At 45.5% G+C, this 22500-nt stretch overlaps 1 protein-coding gene across 3 annotated transcripts in view; it reads left to right on the top strand.

The window, feature by feature from the left end:
* Nucleotides 1-22500, top strand: part of LOC145415101 (seizure protein 6 homolog) — an 81560-nt gene that overhangs the window by 10667 nt on the left and 48393 nt on the right. For all 3 annotated transcript variants that reach the window (XM_080284519.1, XM_080284518.1, XM_080284520.1), the window contains exon 2: nt 12090-12269. In XM_080284519.1, the coding sequence (XP_080140645.1) occupies nt 12090-12269 (180 nt within the window). The remainder of the gene's footprint in view (nt 1-12089; nt 12270-22500) is intronic.

Genomic DNA, 22500 nt, shown 5'->3' with positions numbered 1-22500 from the left:
ACAATTTAATCTCAGTTATCTGGTTGTGTAATTCATTTGTTGTTTGGAGGAGGGCAGGCTGTAGTTCATTCACCTTGATGTATGTTTTCGTCTTTTTGCCGCCTATTTCACGTAGCTCATTGGCAGCATAAGACGACACTTCGCCCCTTCATCCTTTCCCTAGCACTTCTTCGTGACGAGCACCATATTCCTGTTGTTAATCTCTTGTTATAACTCAGAATTCAAGATGGAGAGGTGGCCATTTTACTCCTAGTTAACGTGAACAGAATGTAGTAATGACAGGGCTAAACTGGTGTGTTTATATTTGAATCTTCCAGTTTGAAAAGTATATTCTAAGCTGATTTAATACGTCTTTGAGATAGAATTAAATAAGAGTAGGTATGTTATCGGACTGAAGTGGCTGAGGGTGCCAGCGTAATTAGAGCTTAATAAAGTAATCAACAGTAATCAGTTGGGTGGACATCCCTCTTTGCTCGATCGGAACTTCTGGTAGCGATATCATGCCAAAACAGTAGCAGCAGCTGTAGTAGTAGCAATAGTAATAGTAGTAGTAGTAGTTGTAGCTGTTGTTGTTGTTGCTGTTATAACCCCCAGTCGGAGTACCACATCACCTACAGCTCACCATTCTGCTTTTCAGCGATAGGCAAAATTTAGGGACATTTGTATAATCAGGCAGCTCCAGCACATCCGCTTATATCTATGCCACCACGTGCAGGCGCCCCTCTTCAGCACCCTTGGCTAAACTAAGCGACTGTAATCAGATGGGTTAATAATCGCTCCATTAGATCAAAACTCTGGATGAATTAAGCATATCAGAACTAATTACACATCTTACTCATATCTTACCAAGCCAATCAAATACGGCCAATTAAGCCCTCATTAAACTGGATCCTGTTTATAATTATCTTAGCTCCCTTGCCAGACTAATCAACCGTAATGGGTAATAATGTGCTGGAATCTCGTTTCGTTATATTGGACCCTGTTAGAGTTAGGCATAGAAGAAACTAATTATTTTTAGGTTAATTAACAGTAATGAATGCGGCTTGGTCCTTACTTCATTTAATCGGAGCCTTTATGTATAGACACACACACACACACACACACACACACACACACACACACACACACACACACACACACACACACACACACACACACACACACAACTTAAGAATCAGTAAACAACGATGAAGAATAGGAAGGGAGATGGCGACAGGACTGAACCCTAAGGAACACCACTTGTGCAACTTTAAAATAATTAACTAGATCAAAATTACCATGGGAGAGAGAGAGAGAGAGAGAGAGAGAGAGAGAGAGAGAGAGACGCGAAGTAGCAAGAGAGCCTACGAGCAATGGGGGTTTGGGGGGGGGATGGAGGGGGGCTGAGAGCGGCCCTGCTAGGCATCACCAACAGACCATGGCTTGCTACAGTTACTTCACCCCGTGTGTGTGTGTGTGTGTGTGTGTGTGTGTGTGTGTGTGTGTGTGTGTGTGTGTGCGTATTATTGTTTTTTATATCATTGGTTTACTAGTCATGTTTCGTATCGTGTGTGTGTGTGTGTGTGTGTGTGTGTGTGTGTGTGTGTGTGTGTGTGTGTGTGTGTGTTTAGGCTCTTGTGTGGTTCTGTTTGAGTTAATGTTGTGTATTTTTATCATTGGTTTTATTTGTTTATACTCTTTATATTTGCCAGTCATCTTTCTTGTGTGTGTGTGTGTGTGTGTGTGTGTGTGTGTGTGTGTGTGTGTGTGGAGTGTGCCTATAGCGTGTGCCTACAGGTGACTATGTTTGTTGAGTTCCGTGTGTGTGTGTGTGTGTGTGTGTGTGTGTGTGTGTGTGTGTGTGTGTGTGTGTGTGTGCCTAAAGCGTGTGCCTACAGGTGACTATGTTTGTTGAGTTCCGTGTGTGTGTGTGTGTGTGTGTGTGTGTGTGTTATACCTACATCAACATCTCTACAGGTTTCCACTCAATTCTTCTCTCCTCCTCTTCTCCCTCCCTCTCCTATTCACTTCTCTCCTCCTCTTCTCCCTCCCTGTCCTATTCACTCCTCCCCTCCTCTTCTCCCTCCCTCTCCTTTTCTCTCCTCCCCTCTCAACCCCCCTTCCTTCTTTCTCATTCCTTTTCCTCTCCCTCTCCTCTTCTTTCCTCTCCCTCCTCTTATCACCTCCTTTCCTCTTCCTCCTCCTCTCCCCTCCTCACATTCCCCTCATACTCTTGTCTTCACCCCCTCCTCTCCCCTCCTCCTCCTCCTCCTCCTCCTCCTCCTCCTCCTCCTCTCCCTCCCTCCTTTCCCTCATGACCTAGAGAGCAAGTGCGATGTCCCGTGTTAAGTGTTCCGTGCCAAAGTCAAGGTTTCTCTCTCTCTCTCTCTCACACACACACACACACACACACACACACACACACACACACACACACACACACACACACACACACACACACACACATCATCATCATCATCATCATCGTCATCATCATCATCATCATCATCATCATTATTATTATCACCATTAGTCATCATCATCATCGTCATCATCATCATCATCATCATCATCATCATCATCATCATCATCGTCGTCGTCATCATCATCATCACCATCATCATCATCATCTTTTCTTTAATCCGCTTCATTTCCCTTGGCCAAACTCTCTCTCTTTCCTTTCCTCGTCTCCCTCTCCTCTTCCCTTCTTTCTCTCTCGCCCCTCCCTCCTCTCCCCTCCACTCCTCTCCCCTCCTCTCCTCTCCCCTCCTCTCCTCTCCCCTCCTTTCCTTTCCTACAAACCCTGAACACATTGCTACGGCTCTACATCTTTTCCATAGCACTTCTTCGTGACTAGCACCAAATTCTAATGTTAATCTCATGCTACAACTCAGCATTCAAGATAGAGAGATGGCAATTTTAGGAGATCATAGGAAGTAGGAAATACAGACAGAGGGAGACAGTTCCAGAGTTGACTTCACACGCCCCCAGTCCTTTCGTGATCAGTTTAATTTTTCGCGTCATTGAGTTCGCGGAATCGCATAATTTAGATTCACGCAAAAAACTTGAACTTAGGTACATGTTGTTGCCTACTCTTTTATTATTATTATTATTATTATTATTATTATTATTATGTTTCTTGAGTAGTTGATTTTTGAGATGATTTGGCCATGTGGAAAGGATGGAGGATGAGAGACTGATGGATGGAGTGTATGTGGCTGAGGTGGAGAGGAGGAGGGGTAGACCAAGGATGAAATGTAGGGATGGAGTGGAGGGGATTAAGTACTTTAGACTGACTAGAGGAGTGTATGTGGCTGAGGTGGAGAGTTGGAGTGGTAGACCAAGGATGAGATGTAGGGATGGAGTGGAGAGGATGGAGTATGTTAGGCTGACTAGAGGAATGTATGTGAGTGAGGTGGAGAGGAGGAGAGGTAGACCAAGGGTGAGATGGAGGAATGAAGTGGAGAGGATGGAGCCTGTTAGACTGACTAGAGGAGTGTATGTGAGTGAGGTGGATAATTGGAGAGGTAGACCAAGGGTGAGATGGAGGAATAGAGTGGAGAGGATGGTGAATGAGAGGCTCCCCCTCCTCCTCCTCTCATCCTCCACCTCACTCACATACACTCTTCTAGCCAGTCTCTCATCCCTCATCCTCACCACATGGCCAAACCATCTCAAAGCATTTCCCGTAACACTTTCAACCACATCCACATCACCACCACACAGCTCTTTCATTTCCATTCAACAGACGAATTCTCGGCGAGAGAGAGTCACAGGAGCATAACATTATCACCACATCTGTTATCGACTATTACTGGCTGTTTATTAGTTGTATTATTTATTACTATCAGACCCCTCCACCCCCCCCCTGCCAAACAGACCATGCATTGTATTTCCTCCTAATGAGATCGATAATTACGCCTGGCTCGTAATTAGTAAAGTAGTAGGTGGTTTAGAAAGCTGTTTTCCTTTTCCTGTGTGGTGAAAAGCGTAATTAGGATGGTGAGAGTTGTAGTGATCTTTGTATACACTTAATTAAGTTCCCCCTCCTCCCCCGTTTTCCTTAGCGCACTCAGTTTTGAAAATGCGATCATAAGGCTTCAGAACCCCTTCCTTGAGATCCAGTTGTCCTCTCGTATCATACACCTCCACATGTCACCACTTGGCCGGTAACATCCGCCGTCCATGCTGAATACATGCTAGGGCTGTCTCATTCAGGGCTGGGGTATTGGTATTAACGGGGGTATTCAGATCGTCTCCACGTCGCTCATGTATCCCTCCACTCCATCCAGGGCCACGTGGAGGCGATTTGTTTGTGGCCACCCCTTATGATTTTGAGGTGTCTGATAAAATACACAGATAAATAGATAGACAGACAGGCAGACACAGACAGACAGACAGGCAGATGAATAGATAGAAAGATAGATAGATAGATAAATAGATAGGGAGTGACTCAGTTCTGTCAGATGAAAACAGATCGAGTACACAGGTAGATATTGTGTGTATTATGAAGTTTATTTCATAGGCAGAATAAACCACTTAGACAATGACGTTACGAAGCCTGCAATGTTACTTAGAATACGTCCTTTCGTGTATTGGGGTTACGTTCTCTCTCTCTCTCTCCCCCCCCCTCTCTCTCTCTCTCTCTCCCTGCCTTTCACCTCACACGCCCTTCCTCATCCTCATTCCTTCGTCTTTACTTTCTCCTTCCTCTTCCCTCCTTCCTTTGACAACAACCGCCCTTCCTCCTCCTCTTCTTCCCTTCCTCCTCTCTTCTTCCTTTCACCTTACACTCACTTCCTCTCTCCTTCCTATCTCTTTTCTCCTTTCACCTCACACACTCATCCTCTTCCTCTGTTGCACAATAAACTCTAAATCAGATGACTTTTTCCTTCTTGAGTTCTGCATTTTTCCTTCCTCTCCTCTCCTCTCCTCCCCTCCCCTCCCCTCTCCTCCCCTCCCCTCCCCTCACTCCCCGGCCTTGCTCACTCTCTTGCCTCCCCTCTCTGCTCATCAAAAGGGAGGAGTTACCTGGAAACATAAATACACCGCACGCACCGCTTCCTATCCTAATTAACCTTCACTTCTCGCCCCATGACCCACAGCCCCACATGACACCCCCACACTCCCTTCCCCACACACTCTCTCCTCCACACACTCTTCCTCCTCCCCACACTCCCTCCCCTCTACACTCTCCCACACACACTTCCTCCCACACACACTCCCTCCCACACACACTCTCTCCTCCACACACACACACTTCCTCCCCCACACACTCTCTCCTCCACACACACACTTCCTCCCCCACACCCACACACTTCCTCCCCCACACACACTCCCTCCCCCACACACTCCCTCCCCAACACAACCCTCTCCCAAGACATTTTTCTCAAAGTTCCACCCCCTAAGAAATGCGTGGAATATTTTAACATTATATTTTATTGTGAGTTTATTTTAGTCTTGGAAAAAATCCCTAAACTCCTGTAACTTAACTGATGCCCAGGTGTAGTCAGACTGGAGGGTCGATTTGGCTAGTAACCAAGGAGATTAACTGCAGCGTCAATACTAAGGCTTATTTCAACTGTACTAGTGAACTTATGCCTCAGTTATATAGAGGCTGAATGTTTTGATTATCCCTTATTGATGATATTTGGGATGGTAATGCAATGGTTAATATAATAATAATAATAGTAATAAAAATAATAATAATAATTTTTAATATCGTTATTATTAATGTTATTATTATTATTATTATTATTATTATATCATTATTATTATTGTTATTATTATTATTATTACTAGTAGTAGTAGTAGTACCGGTAGTAGTAGTAGTTGTAGTAGTAGTAGTAGTAGTAGTAGTAGTAGTAGCACCGGTAGTAGTACGGTAATAGTAGTAGTAGTAGTAGTAAGAGTAGTAGTAGTAGTAGTAGTAGGAGGAGGAGGAGGAGGAGGAGCAATGAGGAACGTTTCGGAGAAGGAAGAGGAGGAGGAGGAAGAAAGAATGTCTGAGCGATAAGGAATTTAACACACACGACTTTCTCCCAGGATACACACACACTCACACCAGGATACAGGGAAGGATGGGAAAGTAGGTGAGAAAGAGAGCTAGCTTTACTTCTTCACCCCGAGGACGTGTTTTGTGTTTGATTATGTGGTGTGTGAATGGAGGACTGTTGATGCAGGCTTGTGTGTGTGTGTTTGTGTGTGTGTGTGTGTGTGTGTGTGTGTGTGTGTGTGTGTGTGTGTGTGTGTGTGTGTGAGAGAGAGAGAGAGAGAGAGAGAGAGAGAGAGAGAGAGAGAGAGAGAGAGAGAGAGAAGGACGTGAAGGAAGTGAATAAGGAAATGAATAACTGATGGAGATGAAAATAGAAGATTTGTCTCGACCATGAAGAGGGCAGAGGAAGAGAAAGGGATATGAAGGAAGTGAATAACGGAAGGAAATGAAAAAAAAAATAGTACTTGTCTCGACTATGATGGAAGAGAAGGAAGGATGAAGGAAGCGACGAAGGAAATGAATAGCGAAAGGAAATGAGAAGAGAGCACCAGAGTAATCCCAACCATAAAGAGGGCGAAGGAAGGACATGAAGGAAGTGAATTAGCCAATGAATAACGGAAGGAAGGGAAGTGGGAGCGTCATCTGGTCACCGTGAACTTAATAACGTCGTTGGAGAAGTGTAATGAATAACTCGCACCCCAGGCATACATAATTCATCAGTCCCTTCAGTACGATGACGGATTTATATTATTTGCTACTCTCATTTATTTGCATATTTTTTTGACCTCTTCTTCTGCCTGTTTTGCTTATCCACTTTCCCCTCTCTCCGTTTCTCAGATCTCTCTTTCAATTTGTCGTGTTATTTTCCCCATTTCTTCACGGCCTTTCCCTCCATCTTCCTCTTTCCTCATTCCAGGCTTTGTTTCCTCCTCACCTGTCAGTTCCTTTAATATTTCTTTGTCTCTCTTTTATTCCTCATTTTCTCCTGATATCCTGCCACTTTTTTCTGTCACTGTTTCCTCCTTCCCCCCATTTTTTTTTTCATTTTTCTCATTTCTCAGTTAATCTATCGTCTCTCTCTCTCTCTCTCTCTCTCTCCCCGTTTTGCCCTCCTCCCTGCCACTTCCGCCCCTCCTGTCCACCCCTTCATTTTCACCCCACATTAATCACACCTCACTCGCCCTTCCCCCCTCTCTCCCCCTTCCCTCTACCCCTCTCTCATCTATACCTCACCCTCCTCTCCTACACTCACCCTTTCCTCCTCCTCCTCCTATCTCTCTTCTTCTTCCTCTCCCCTTTCTCTACCTTGCCCCTTCACCCTCCATCTCCCCTCCCTCCCTTCCGTCATTCATCCACTTTCTCTCCTGTCACTCCCTCCCACCCTCTTCCTTCCCTCCACCCTTCCCCAATATATTATTCCTCCCATCTTCTCCCTCCCCTTCCCTTAACCCTACCTCTTCTACTCTCCCTCCCTCCTCTCTCTTACTCTCCCTCCCTCGCCCTTCCCTCCCATCTTCCCCCTTCCCTCCCCCTCATTTCCTACTGTCACTGCTTTTTCCCACCCTCCCCTTTCTTTCCTACCTTTCTCCCTCCTTCTTCCTTCCCCCCACCTTCTCTCCCTCCCACACCATTCTTTCCTCTTTCCAACCCTCCCTCTTTTCCACGTCATCCCTCTTTCCCTCCCTTGCTTCCTCCTTCTCTCCCTTCATTTCTTCCTCCTCTTCCTCCTCCTCCTCCTCTCCTATTCCATCGTCATTTTGCCCACAGTTGCTCAATATATTTTCTTCCGTTTTACCTTCGAACCGTTTTCTCTGCCGCTTTCCCCTCCCCTCCCTCCATCCTTTCCTCTATTCCATTTCTGCGGACGGGACGGATGCATGCACGTAAAACACACACACACACACACACACACACACACACACACACACACACACACACACACACACACACACACACACACACACACACACAAATAAAATAGGAAAATCTAGGTGTTAAGGCTGAAACTGATTTTTTGCTACCGGAACTTATTTTGGAGAAACGGCTACATGGAGGCGATTTGTTTGCGGCGACCCCTTACGGGATTAAGGCGTCTGGCTATAGATACACAGACAGATAGATAGATAGATAGATAGATAGAGAGAGAGAGAGAGAGAGAGAGAGAGAGAGAGAGAGAGAGAGAGAGAGACTTATTTTGATATTAATGGCTGAGACACAGAAAGAGGACAGCAGAGATAATTTTACACATGAATCTGATTACAGTAACTCTAATTCGCAATGATAGGGGGACGAGATAGACACAATCATCCGAACATTCAGTTTGCGAATAACGTAGCAACCCATTCACATCCAAATATCCATCATTTTCCATTTATATACAAGAGTCTTTGGTAGAATTAAATTGCTTTGAAAATCCAGGAATTCGTCTGTCAGTGCTACCGGGAATGCTATCCACGAGACGCCTGGCAGGAAAAGGTACATCACAGGTTTTGCTTTGGAGAAATGAGTATGAGCTCTCCAGTGAGTCTAGATACAAAAAAGTAAGAAAAAAGAGAAAGAAAGAATAATGAGGAGGAGGAGTAGGAGGAAGAGGTAGGAGGAGAAGAAGAAAAAGACTTACTCCACGGCCCGTCTCAAGAAATACCCGAACTCCTGGGCTTGATGGATGTGAGAATTAGCAAAAAGTACCATGCCATCTCGAAGTGCTTGGTACGCCTGATTTTTGGAGCGACACTGAGAGCATTACACTGGCATATGGTACAGTGGCCATTACTGATAGAGATACATACGAGGAGAGGTGATTTTTTATTTTCAAGTCATGTATTTCAAAATCCCTGGTGCTTACAGCGTTCAGTTTGTTTTTGGTGAGAGTTCATATCATGGCCTTCAGATTGGGACCACTGCGTTACGTGGTGCCTTCATTAATACGTTTAATACGAGAGTTCTTTACTAAATTGAATAAAATAGTCCCGTCTTTGCAAAAAATAAATAAACAGATAAATAAAAAAGTCCGCAGGTTCTACTATATAGCTTTCAGTTCCTCCCCCTTCCGTCTGCTGTCTCCACCTCTCCTCGTCTTTCCTCCTCTTTTCGTCCTTCCTCCACTTCCCCTGTCTTTCGCACCTTCATCCTTCCCTCCATCCCCTCCCCCTCCCACCGTAGACAACCACGATCATAACAAATAATCGTACGCCAGCCAACAGCCGCCTGAGTGAAGTGTCGTACCCCAACACCTGTCGCCCCGCTGGTCCCCCTGTGGTGTGTGGTGGTGTTAGGTACTGTTACACCCATGAAATACACAGGTGCCACTGCTATAACTGTGGCTAACTGTCTTACCTTTATTTATGTTGCTCTTGGATAACATGTGTGCGTGTGGGGAGGTGTTGGAGTGGAAGTAGCTAATGTATTTGTCGGTCTTGTGAATTATGAGTTAAAGTTTCATACAAAAGGATTTACGGATATACTAATGATTTATACCCTGCCATAGTCATGTTTCTCGCAGGAGGGACAAGGCCAGCTGAATATTTCCGTTCCCCTTGTCCGTCTTTATTTATATGACGAACAAGGGAGATTTTCGTCCTTTTACAGCCTTTTTCCCGTAGCTCAATGTCAGAATAAAGACAATTCGTTCTGCGTCCTTTGTATAGCACTTCTTCGTGATTAGTACCATATTCTAGTGTTAATCCCTTGTTGTAGCACTTCAAGACTGAAAGATGGTAACTTTACGCCTACTTAAAATGAATGGAGTATAGACGCTGGGAGACTCACTACCTCAACAGGATGTGTAGACCATTTACCAGCAGTAAAATTTCTCTGCGATAAAACAAACTGATTAAGAACTCATTATCTGTACCGTATATGGCTGGAGAGAGAGAGAGAGAGAGAGAGAGAGAGAGAGAGAGAGAGAGAGAGAGGCGCACTTAAGCATCATAATCATATACTGGGTAAATGAGAACACAGGCGGAAGTGACGGTGATGTGGGTGAGAGACAGGTGAGTTTGTTACCCTCCTCTTTCTCACACACACTGACCTAACCCAACCTAACTTAACCTAACTACAACACACAGTAGCCTAATCTAACTGCAAGATATAGCAACCTAACCTGACCACAACACACGCCAAAGAAACCTAGCCACAACTAAGCTTACCACACCTAACCAAGCTTCACCTAAGTAAAACATAAACCAGTCTAATCTAACCTGACCTATCCCTTCCTAACCTAACTACGTAACACAAGAACCTACATAAACCTAACATAACTATATTTTACCGAATGATACAATCTAATGATGTAACGTAACTACTTTAACCACAACACAGACGAACCTAACCCAACCTAACCAAGCCACAGACCAACCTAACTTTCTGCAGCTAACCAAAGCACGAGACAACCCAGCGTAACCTAACCAAATCTAACCCAGCCAAACCAAGCCTAACCCAACCTAGCTTTCTCTATGTTGGTGCCACGAAACACAAGCCACGCTCTCCCTGGGGTGACTCCGAGCGTTGTAATGTTGATAGGAGTTTGGTATCATCTTCAGAGAGAGAGAGAGAGAGAGAGAGAGAGAGAGAGATGCCCTGTTTTGCCGTTTGTCTGTCTCTTCCCTCATACCGGTATCATCACTGTGAATGTTTTGCTCAAATGTATGATAATAAGAACGCATTTCGTACATCTACATTTCCCTTATTTACTCATTCTACCGCCTGACGATAGCGATGGAGAGGAACGCCTTCGCGGGGTGGCACTGATGTAGCCACAGTTACGCAAACATCCCTCAAGTCACTCCCAGACTCCCCAAAGAAAAATGGTGGACTGCAAAAGTTTGGATGGGAAGTATGTGTGCGCGCGTATGTGTGTATTTGTGTGCGTACGTTTTTGTTTGTTTGTGTGTGTGCGCCCTCCCTCATGAGTGCGTGCATACGTGCGCACACATGCGTTTGCGTGTGCATATATTTGTGTGTGCGTGTGGCATTCATGTTTAAGTGTGCGCGCGCACGCGTGAGGCCGTGAGTACTTGCTCACACCTGCGTTCGACTGTGTGCACATAGGTAAACGGTATGTGTGTGCGTGTACGTGCCCGTGTGTGGAAGTTTAGTGTATGTGTGTGCCTGGGTGTAAGCAAGGTCTAGTGACAGTATCATCAGACCTTGGGACTTGGGTGTACGCTTGAAGTGCATGCATTAGTGTGTGTGTGTGTGTGTGTGTGTGTGTGTGTGTGTGTGTGTGTGTGTGTGTGTGTGTGTGTGTGTGTGAATGAGCGTGTGTGTGTGCGTGGGTGTAAGCTATGAGTCTTTACATCTGGTGTGACCTATAAACTGAGATGCCGTTATGGCCTGTCTCTCTCTCTCTCCCTCCCGCCCTCCTGCTTCTCACACACTTACCTCCTCCTTCCTCCCTCCTCTTTCTCTCTCCCTCCCTCCTGCCTCTCACACACTTACCCCCTCCTTCCTCCCTCCTCTATCTCTCTCCCTCCCTCCTCCCCTCTCCCTCCTACCTCTCATCTCCTCTCCCTCCCTAAATTCCTTACATTCTTACCCACTTTTCCATCTTTCCCCTCCCCATCCCCCCTTCTCTCTCTCTCTCGTGTGTTGCGGGTACTGTTGGATTCATTTGTATTTATTTGTATTTACCACCTGACTTAACCAAGATTCTCTGTTGCTATATTTCTTTCACTTTAACCTGGCCCAGATTTTCGTCCTTTTGCAGTTTGTTTCGTGTAGTACAGTGGCAGAAAAAGGACAGTACTACGGCTCTGCGTCTTTTCCATAGCACTTCTTCGTGACTAGTAGCATAATCTAGTTGTAATTCATTTTTACAGCTCAGTACTCAAGATGGAGAAATGGCAGATCTAGGCTAAGTTAGATTAAGAGTATAGCGACATGTGTGCCTCTCACCTAACCTAACCCAACCTCACCTCAGCTCACCTTACCTTATCCCATCCAGACCTATCCTAACTCAGTCTAACCCAGTATAACTTCACCTCACATCACCCCACCATTCCAGTCTTACCCTACCCTACCCTAACCTAACTTATAACTTCACATCACCCTAACCACTCCAGTCTTATCCTACCCTCATATAACTTAGTATAACCTCGCCTCTCCTCTCCCTCAGGGCTGGGTTGTGGCTTTCCCGGCGCCCCTGCACACTCCTCCGTCAGCTTCTCCACCTCCGAGCTGGGTCCTGGCACCGTGGCTTCGTACTCCTGTGATCGGGGCTTCGAACTGCTCGGACCCGCCAGAAAGATTTGCAATGACAACTCCACATGGACGCCCCCGGGGATACCCTTTTGCGGTGAGTGAGAAATAGATGGATGGATAGATGGATAGTTAGATATAGAGATAGATGGATGGGTGGGTGGATGGATGGGTGGATGGAGGGATGGAGGGATGAACAGATACAGAGATAGATGGATGGGTAGATATGTGGATGGGTTGGTGGATGGATGGATGGATAGATAGATAGATAGATAGATAGAGAGAGAGAGAGAGAGAGAGAGAGAGAGAGAGAGAGCAGTGATAATAGGAATAATTATTAAGTTACTGTGTACCCAAAAGGACAGATCTAGGGACAGAAAGGTAAGGTAAAGTATCATAACATTTAAATATCGCTTATTACATAGAGGAGTCTCTCTCTCTCTCTCTCTCTCTCTCTCTCTCTCTAATCAACAGTGAAGGATTAATAGCCAACCCAGGAATAAAGAAAGAGGCAAAAAGGAGGAGGTGTCAATTTAGGCTATGAAAGACAGGATGACCAACGACATGACGGAGACAAAAGGAGTGAGGCGCAGAATTATCATGACAGTAGGACACACACACACACACACACACACACACACACACACACACACACACACACACACACACACACACACACACACACACACACACACACACACACACACACACACACACACACACACACACACACACACACACACACACACACACACACAACATATGGTGACCACCTCCACCAACCCACCCAGCCACTTACCATCCCATCAACTCCCCATCCTAGCATGTGCCTAATGTCCTCCAGGCTTTATTAACGCATCTTCCCTATAACCTACTTCTCTCCTACTTAACCCCTACACTGCGGGCATGTTTACCAATGTTTTGCGTGTCCCGCGGTGTTATTCGGGCTCCGACAGACTCTCAAAAAATATTTGCCAAAAATCAGTTATTAGTCCTAGAATATTAAAATTACATATGCTTATGGCACATACCTTCAGCTTTCTCCTGGAATGTTTGTTGAGCCTTCGTCAGTTACCGTAGGACTTGTGGAGACCTCTGAAGTTGGGTAACGAAGTCTCCACTTTACACTTCCCGACAACCCGTAATATGATTACCACAGCCAGATATTAACACTATAAACACTACTCTATGATATTCAAGTAGTTTGGGATCCATACTCCAAAAAAAACCCACTGTGAAAGCAATGAAAATTATGAGCGCGTCTGACCGTCGCACTTGCGCTAGTTCGCTCTTGGTACTCTGTCATTTATTATTCATAAAACCCCTCACACTTTATATTTCTATTACTATATCACACTTATATATATCTGGAGTCTTTCTCCACAAGTTTCCTTCAGTAGTATTAGTTTATTGTCACTGAAGTCATTCAATTTTTCATTCAGTAAAATACGTAGAGACCCACGGATTCACTTTCACTGTTATACAATAAAGTATTTGTACTCATATTCTTATATTACTAATTACTTACATTACTATTTACATTTTCTATTGTATTTTCAATATTTACCCTTCTATTTCACTTACACTATGTTAGTCACTGTCACTTTCAGTAAGATAAAACTATAATACACTGTTCATTCATATGTACTGAACATCCGTTGCTTTCACTTGCTATTTACACATTATTTACACATTATTTACACATTATTTCCACATTACTCTCCTTTCCCACTTGCACTGTTAGAACTGCTTCTGGCTGTGGTAATCAAAGAAGCATGTAACACAGAGGGGAACCTGGCACTCAGCGCACTCCCAAGAGGTGCGTTTGTGCTCAGGTGTGCGGCGGGTGGTATGTGCACACACCTGACACCTGTGAATCGCAGCCTTCCTTTTCCCTGTGGCAGGCATTAGCTCCAGTCTGTGCCGATCCATATACGCCCTCTGCTCAAGTCGGTCGGGAAGTGTTACTGGATGGCGCCTTGGAGTTGCTGCTGTCACCCTACCATATCTTTCCAGCAGCTGCTGGACACAAGTCCTGGCGAACAACCTCAGGGAGAAGGACTTGGGTGGCTTGACCTTCATCTTGAACAGGATGAAGGTGTTCAGCATCTTCATATCTATGAGATGCAGAAAAACTTTCCTGTACCACCTAGTATTCTTCCTGAGGCAGTCGATCTCACCAATCATCATGTCGGACTTGTCCACCAGCCGCATGTTGATATTGTAGTCCAACACAGCATCAGGTTTCATCACAGGTTCGCCTGTCCTATGGTCGACCTTCCCACTGTCTGTCATTCCCCCCTTATGTACGGTGGTGAGCATGTGCACGACCCTCTTGTCATGCCACCGCATTGCCAGCATCTTCTCAGACTTGCGTAGGTGCACGTCTCCTCGCTGTGAGGTTCCTGCCTCTGTGAATTTAGGGAAGTGGGCACGATTACTTTTGACAGTGCCGCAGGAGCCAATGCCGTGCTCTGAAAGGTATTTGGCAAGTTTCGGTGCTGTATAATAGTTGTCTGTATACAGCACATGATTCCCACCAAAATACTTTTCAAGGATCACTTTCACTACACAGCCTGAGAAGCCAAGGGGGTGTGTTTTATCCAGATCGAGAGTTCTGGCTGAATAAATGACGAAGTCAAGGATGTTCCCTGTCTTACAGTCGCACAGTACAAAGAACTTAATTCCAAAGCGATGGTGTTTATTTGGAATGTACTGAACAAACCGAAGAAACCAAGGATTCGTCAATGACAACCTTCTGAAAGGGGTGAAAGAATGACATAAACTTATCCTTCATTCTGCTCAGAATCTCCCGGATCTTCCAGAGTGGGTCGGTTTGGGAAGGTACCATACATCGTTGTCGGCAAAGTGCAGGTTTCCCATGATGTTCCGGAAGCGATCTCTGGCCATGTACTTATTGAAGGTGGGTGAGGGTAGTAAGGGGTCCATGGACCAGTATTCTTCCAACTCATGCTTCTTTGAGTGTGTCATGAGAAGCATGAGGACAAAGAACACATACAGCTCCTGCACTCGCAGCATGGACCACTGTTGCATCTTGGCTGCGCCTGTACCACTTGCAGCACGTTGTGATTCATACCTGTTGGTCTCATCACATATGTGCTGCATGACTTCGTCATCTAGGAAGGCCAAAAGGTAGTCCACACACTCAGCATTATCGTCAGTAGTGAAGGCAGGCTGAACTCCTGAGGAGCTCTCATCAAAAACTAAATGTTCAGGCACAAAATCGGACCCTTCCGTTCACGCGAAGGCGTCCAGGATTCCCTGTCGTGGCGGTGTAGGGCGGGTGGTGGTGGTGGGTGGCTGTGAGGAAGATTTACCCCGTTCAAGGTCACTCGCACTGACCCTGGGTTGCCGTACAGCACTAGCAGCCCTTACTCTACTACCAACTCTACTTTTACTAGTCCGGGATTTACCTCTTCCTCTACGGCCTGCCTTCACTGTTGATGCTGGTGGTGACTCCGACGACGAAGACTCCGGAGATAACTCAGCAGATGAAGAGGAAGAAATGAGTGAAGTGGGGCTTGGGGAACGGGGAGGTGAATCAACTCGGGACTCATGGCGGGCTGGGTCACGCGGGGCCATTGTTCTGGGGCTAACACGCCGCCTTTTCACTCCCTTCCCAAATTCCTTCCTTTGCTGCACTAACAGCTCCTTTCCCTTGGAGCTAGGGATAACTTCCGACACTGAAGCACTCGTACTAGCACTTTTTGGCACGATTACCTCACCCGGCTCATCACACGATTCACCCGAATCATCAAAATCACTATCCATCATCACCATGGACAATTCTGCTAGTTCACCTGCCACTGCAGAGTCACTAAGTCCTTTCCTGCTTCCCTCACGACTTTTTATGGGTGTAGAGGTCACGGGGCCCTTTGCAATGGGCGCAGAAGCGGCAGAAATGGCGGGGCGCGAGTGCGACATGGTTTGACCACAGCGGAGGACAAGGAACTAAATGCCGCAGGTTATCTGAGAAGGCAAGGGTTGACAGTGACACTGAAGCTGACAGCTGCTAACTTACATGCTAATGAATTATTGGTAGAAAATCTCGGCAATACATAAAGAAATAGGTAGTTCCAGGTGAATGTAAATATCACTTAAGCTTCTCCCTTCCTTTCTGATATGTATTTTTATTACAGACATCGATTACAAGGCATAATTCAAAGGGGAAATTACTGTGGTAATGTAGCGAATGAATGCACGTGAGGTGTTGTCAGGTGATAATTAGCCAATTCCTGGTGTATAACACTATCACTTACCTTATTTTTTTTTGGTATATATTATTTTGTATAAGTATAGGGCATAGGGCTTATTTCAATGGATGAAATCTGTGGAAAAATCCGGGGGAGATTTGCTTAGCGCAGCGCGGCGTGGGAGGTGAGAGGACAGGGTAATGGAGGGGAGGTAGGGAGGGGAGTCAGGAAGGGGGGAAAATCGCTAAAATGTCAACAATGGATGGGAGTACAGATGAGATTTGGAGTGCTGACTAGTGTTGGACATTGGCAGTACTGATAGATGATACAAGCCACCACTTGAGAGCCCGGGGTAATTCAAAATAACACAGAATCACAAAAGTGACACCCCGTGGTATGATCCATTGTGCCCAAGCGTCACGAAAGTGACGCCCCGTGGTTAAGGGGTTAACCCATTCACTTCGATTACTTCTTACTCAGGTTACGCCAGAAGGTTTTAGTCAGGTTAGGAAGGTCTTCTGTTAGTGAAGGGGTGAATGAAAAAATATCCCTAACTCCTCTCTCTCCAAACGTCTCCCCTGAGCTGAATAACAAAATAAATCGCTTACTAAAAAGCTTTACGAGAACCCTACAGTATACTACAACTACGTATCTACCAATTCCATATTACCCCCTTGCTTGGCGTAGGGTCCCGTGGCTAGGCATTTAAGGGTACATGACCAACCTACTTCCCTTAGTGGCATTTGATCGATAAACCTCCAGACACTCAGACCGGTGCGCCCTAACCCACTGTACCACCAGGCCCTCCTCCAGGCTAGAGTGCAAGGTAATTATGCAATATTACAGGTGGTAGTGGCATGCTCAGGTGAGGTGTAGTTACCTGAGCCGCCACGAGTAATTATCAACACGTGAAGCTAATTTTACACGGGTTGAAAACCTTGACGTGGCTGGTTGTTCGGATTCGTCACTGCTGCCACGCATACTCGTTTAAAAATATAGCCAAGCAAGAAGTAGTAGTAGTAGTAGTAGTAATAGTAGTAGTAATAGTAGTAGTAGTAGTAGTAGTAGTAATAGTAGTAGTAGTAGTAGTAGTAGTAGTAGTAATAGTAGTAGTAGTAGTAGTAATAGTAGTAGTAGTAACCCCAGGCTCATCTGATTGTAAATCCAGTGGAATGCAGGACCAAATTGCCTTCGTCACCTAAAATTCCTCGATAATTTTGAGTATGGGAAAAAGCAGCTCAGAATAATGCCTATCAACCACACGAGGACGATTCAGGCAGACATTCTTTTAGGTCCCAATTTTCACCCAGAATATGACACCCAACCGTCGAGTTTACCATCCATGTTCCTAAATGACCCAAGGGTAAAGAAGGAAGGAAAGCAGAAGAGTAAAGAGGATTGGCAAGGTGATTGAGAAGGAAGTTAATATAATCTTAGGGATGATAAAGTGGAATTATTTTTAAAAGTATTCCCCTGATGTTAGATTTGTCTGTCCAGAAAGGTCTTCGTGTGTGTGTGTGTGTGTGTGTGTGTGAACAGAGAGGAGAAAGAGAGCAAGGGGATGGAGAACACACTACAATCCTAACTCAGAAAACCGGTTGGAGGAGCCTGAAGTGCCTTACTGTTCACTGTCCTACTGGCACACACACACACACACACACACACACACACACACACACACACACACACACACACACACACACAAGTACCAGATAAACAGTCAGACACATGAGGTTTCAAGAATTATTAATCTTTTCATCTTAGGAAAGTTGTAGTATAGGAAAGTAAAGCAGAATTCTCACTCAAAATGCAAGAACGCTTTGAGTGTATACAGCAAGAGTCTGTGTAACGTATAGGTACAGACAAAAGAGAGAGAGAGAGAGAGAGAGAGAGAGAGAGAGAGAGAGAGAGAGAGAGAGAGAGAGAGATTGCTTGGACTAGGCTCACAAACAATGGTACTTTTTTGGAGGATGAGGTGCAGTGAGGGGGATGGGGAAGTGTTGGCACCTTCCCCTCACTTCCCCTCCCCCCTGCTCCTTATTTCCCCCTCACTTCTCCTTCCCTTGATGCCATTCCCCCCCTCCCACTCACTCCCCCTTCCCTCACTTCCCCTCTCCCCTTCATTTACCCCTCCCCTCAGTTCCCTTTCCCGTCGCTTCCCTCTCCCCCACACTTCCCATTCCTCCACTTCCCCCTCCCCCTCACTTCCCCACATCACTTCATACCATTCCCCAACTCTCTCCATCGTAATCCTCAGCCAGAAATGTCCCCAGTCTTGTGTCCGGGCTAAGGCAGTGTCCCTAACTTTTGCCTGCGCCTGTACATGTAAATCTGGCAGCAAAAACAGCGAATTTCCTGAGGCTGTGAGGTGAGGGGGTGAAAATGAGGGTGGGGAGGACCTGAGGGTGGCCTGGCGCTGGAAGGAAGGACCCCAGGCCTCTGTGCGGTTAATTGGTACACTGCAGAGATCTCGCCGTGGATTCTAAAAAAAATAATAATAATAATAAATAAATAAATAGAGAGAGAGAGAGAGAGAGAGAGAGAGAGAGAGAGAGAGAGAGAGAGATTAAGGGGAGAGGGATTGGGGATTAATATACAACGGAGATCTTGCAGTGGATTCTTAGAGAAAAAAATGTAAGAATATATCACAATAGATTCTCAAATAAATAGATAAATAAATAGCTCCTCCTCCTCCTCCTCCTTTGTCGCCAGAAAAAAGTGTGCACCTCACCCATTCCTCGTGTACACTGTGAAATGGAAGGAAAAAGAAGTCATTGCTGTGAAAGGGTAAATAATCACACCTTTCTTTCTCTTTCTCATCCTCCATTTTGCCCGTCCCTCACCCTCTCCTTCCCCCTCACCTCTAATTCTCCACTTCCCCCTGACCCATTCTTTTCCTCCCCGTCTGCCCCCCATGATTACCTTCCCTCCATCGCCCTGACTCCCCCACCATCACGTCCGTCGCCACCTTTCACGTCAGAATTAGAGGTCAGGGGTCAAGTGTTACCCGTGTGACCTGGTTCTCGCTACGTGGGGCCGGGGTCAGTCAGGAGTCATGCTGGGGTCACCCTGGCTGTGGGGGAGTGACGCCCTTGGACCACTACACTGTCTATCTATCTATCTATTGCCAGACGCCATAATCACGTACGAGGTGGTCATTTGACTCTGAGTTATTTGTTTTACAGGGAGGGGCACTAACCCTCCACCAACCCACTTGACACGTAGGGAGCACGTATGGTTTGGTTATATGGTTACCACCCAGCGTTGTAAATGGTTTCTTGGCTTACAGGAAACCATTTGGCTTGTCAGTCAATGTAAAGCCACCTGTAACGGAAAGAAAAGCAATAAGTAGTGAAAGAAAAGATGGGAGAAATAGGAAGAGAGAAGGGCGGGCACAGAAAAAGAATGATAAAGGCTAAGGAAGAAGTAGGCAGCACTACATCAAGTGAGTGGATGATGGTCGCAATCACCTACCACTAACCACACGGGTTGAAATTCCTTGGCTGGCGTTTGGATCACTACCACTCACAACGTTGAAAATCCTTGGCTGGGTTAACAGGGAAATCACTACTACACAGGTTCAGTGGTTCAGGGCTGCGGTGGCTGGATCGGCAGAGCACTCCTCGTGTGACGCGTGGGTCTAGGGTTCGAACTCAAAACGTGTGCTGACATTTAAAGTGGGTGCTGGTAATGGCCTTTCATATGTTTGGATATTTTAGCACCGTGTTGGTTTACCGATGGCGTGTACAGGTTCAAACGTGCACAAACAAAGACATTACAGCACTTTGACTATCACATGCATCACACCCCATACACCCCCCCTCCTCATTTGTACTTCTCCAGCATGGGCAAGGGTTGATTCTGGCTCTCACTCTTCCACCAAGGAAAAGGTACGGTCCTGAAGTGGACTTAAAAATGACTGATAAAGATAGGGATAAATAAAGCAGAAGTTCCTAACATGAGATTTGGATCACTACTACACACAGCTTTGAAATTCCCAGTCTGAGTTGCGGAGGGAAGTAAGCACCAAAGAAAGACTATCTACTGTATCTGTCTATTGCCAGACGCCATAATCCCATAAAGGGTGGCCAATTGTATTTGAGTTAGTTGTTATACAGGAAGGGGCACTAACTCTCTGCCAGTCCACTTGCTGACACGTAGGGAACACGTATGGGTTGGTTATATGGTTACCGGCCAGCGTTATAAGTGGTTTCAGGAAACCACTTGGCTTGTCACTCAGTGTAAAGCCACGAAAAGAGGAAAGACGTAGAATAAAAAGCGACAGGACAGATGGGAGAAACAGGAAGAGAGAGAGAGAGAGAGAGAGAGAGAGAGAGAGAGAGAGAGAGAGAGAGAGAGAGAGAGGACACAGAAAAGGAGTGATAAAGGTGAATGAAGACGTAGGCTGGAAAAGTAGAAGTGGATGATGGTCACCACCACCTACCACCTTAAAAGCAGTAATTATTGAGAACAAGGACGGCTTAATTTAACCCTTTGACAGCTCGATATTTGCTGTAGCTGTGTAAAACCGTGGCTCTAACCATACTCAAACATCCAAGCGCGTACATTACAACGAATAGGTTAGATTTTTTTTTTTTTTAAATCATAGAAACCGGCAGCGTTATGGTATGCAACAAGAAATTCTCCACTGTGATACAAGAGAAAATTTATTCCTTCAGTAAAGCAAGCTACGTATTTAACACATTATTTCTACCCACCCACCCACCCACACACAATCTAAAAAGTGAACATGTCATTTAACAGTGGAGTATTTGATGATCTTGTGTGATTAGTAAGTTTGTAATATGGACACAATCTTGCATCAGTAGGATACAAAACGATGTAATATATAACAGACGAAATATATCAATGGGAAAGAGTATTATTCTCCGAGCCTACGGGTATAACAGCCATAGTATACGTATTATATCTGTGTCTTGTGTGTATGTAGCAAATGCAGCCTCTGATATATTGTATGAATGTGTCTATGTGTGTATATGTATATGTATGGATGTATGTGTGTGTGCGGGTGCGGGTGCGAGCGTGCGTGCCTGTAGAGAGGGAGAAATGTTTGCTCAAGTGTCCGTGCCTCAGTCATTAACTTCCGTGTGTGTGTGTGTGTGTGTGTGTGTGAGAGAGAGAGAGAGAGAGAGAGAGAGAGAGAGAGAGAGAGAGAGAGAGGAAATAAGGAACCATCACCTCCCTCCGTTATGTCCCCCCCCTCTCCTGGTGGGGACCCTGGCCATCTGCATACCACCTGACGCCTTGGGGACCCACACACCCGCCATTCAATGGACACGAGTATTTCTTTAGTTCCCTCACTTCAACTTGGCTGAGATATTCGTCCCTTTTTTCAGCTTATTTCACTTAGTTCTATGGCAGAATGAGACAGTATTTAGGCCCTGCTTCCTTCCCATAGCGCCTCTTCGTGACTAGCATCATAGTGTTAATCTCAGCATTTAAGATGGAGAGATGGCAGCTTTATGGCTTGTTAAAGAGAGCAGTGTAGTTGCTTCCCAGATTCCGTAACGTGTCTTCCTCAGCGATTTATTTTCCACATCACGCCTTGCTAATTCTCTTTCATGTTACTGATGAGCCGTCCAATTCTACAAACGTCCCTCAACTCCTTCCCTAGTCCTTTTAGGGGATAGGGAGGGAGTCGAGGGACGTTTGTATAACCAGGCAGCGGTGTCTGTCTGTTATATCAGTGCCACCACGTGAAGGCGTACCTCTCCAGAGCCTTGAAGGGGCTAATGGCGTTTGGCTTAAGTTTAGAATATTTTGGTGAAGACATTTTTGACACCATCGTCTTTAGCTGGTCCGCCAAAACTGAGACAAAATTTTCATCATATTGCAGCCTTTCCATGGCACTTCTTCGTGACTAGCGCCATATTCTAGTGTTAATCTTTTGTTGCAGCTCAGCATTCAAGATGGAGAGACGGCAATTTTAGGCCAGCTTAAAGTAGACAGGGGATAGTTGAGTAGTAACCTTAACTATACTCTTTTTACTCTAACTTGGCCTAAAATTACCATCTCTCAATCTTGACTGCTGCGTTGTAACAGAAGATTAACGCTAGAATATGGTGCTAATCACGAAGAAGTGCTATATGTGGG

This window comes from Coenobita brevimanus, chromosome 101, assembly GCF_032717465.1.
Source record: "Coenobita brevimanus isolate Jiangsu-jjx chromosome 101, ASM3271746v2, whole genome shotgun sequence".
Classification (NCBI taxonomy): Eukaryota; Metazoa; Arthropoda; class Malacostraca; order Decapoda; family Coenobitidae; genus Coenobita; species Coenobita brevimanus.
The sequence above is the reverse complement of the archived record's forward strand: the minus strand, read 5'-3'. Positions and strand labels throughout refer to the sequence as shown.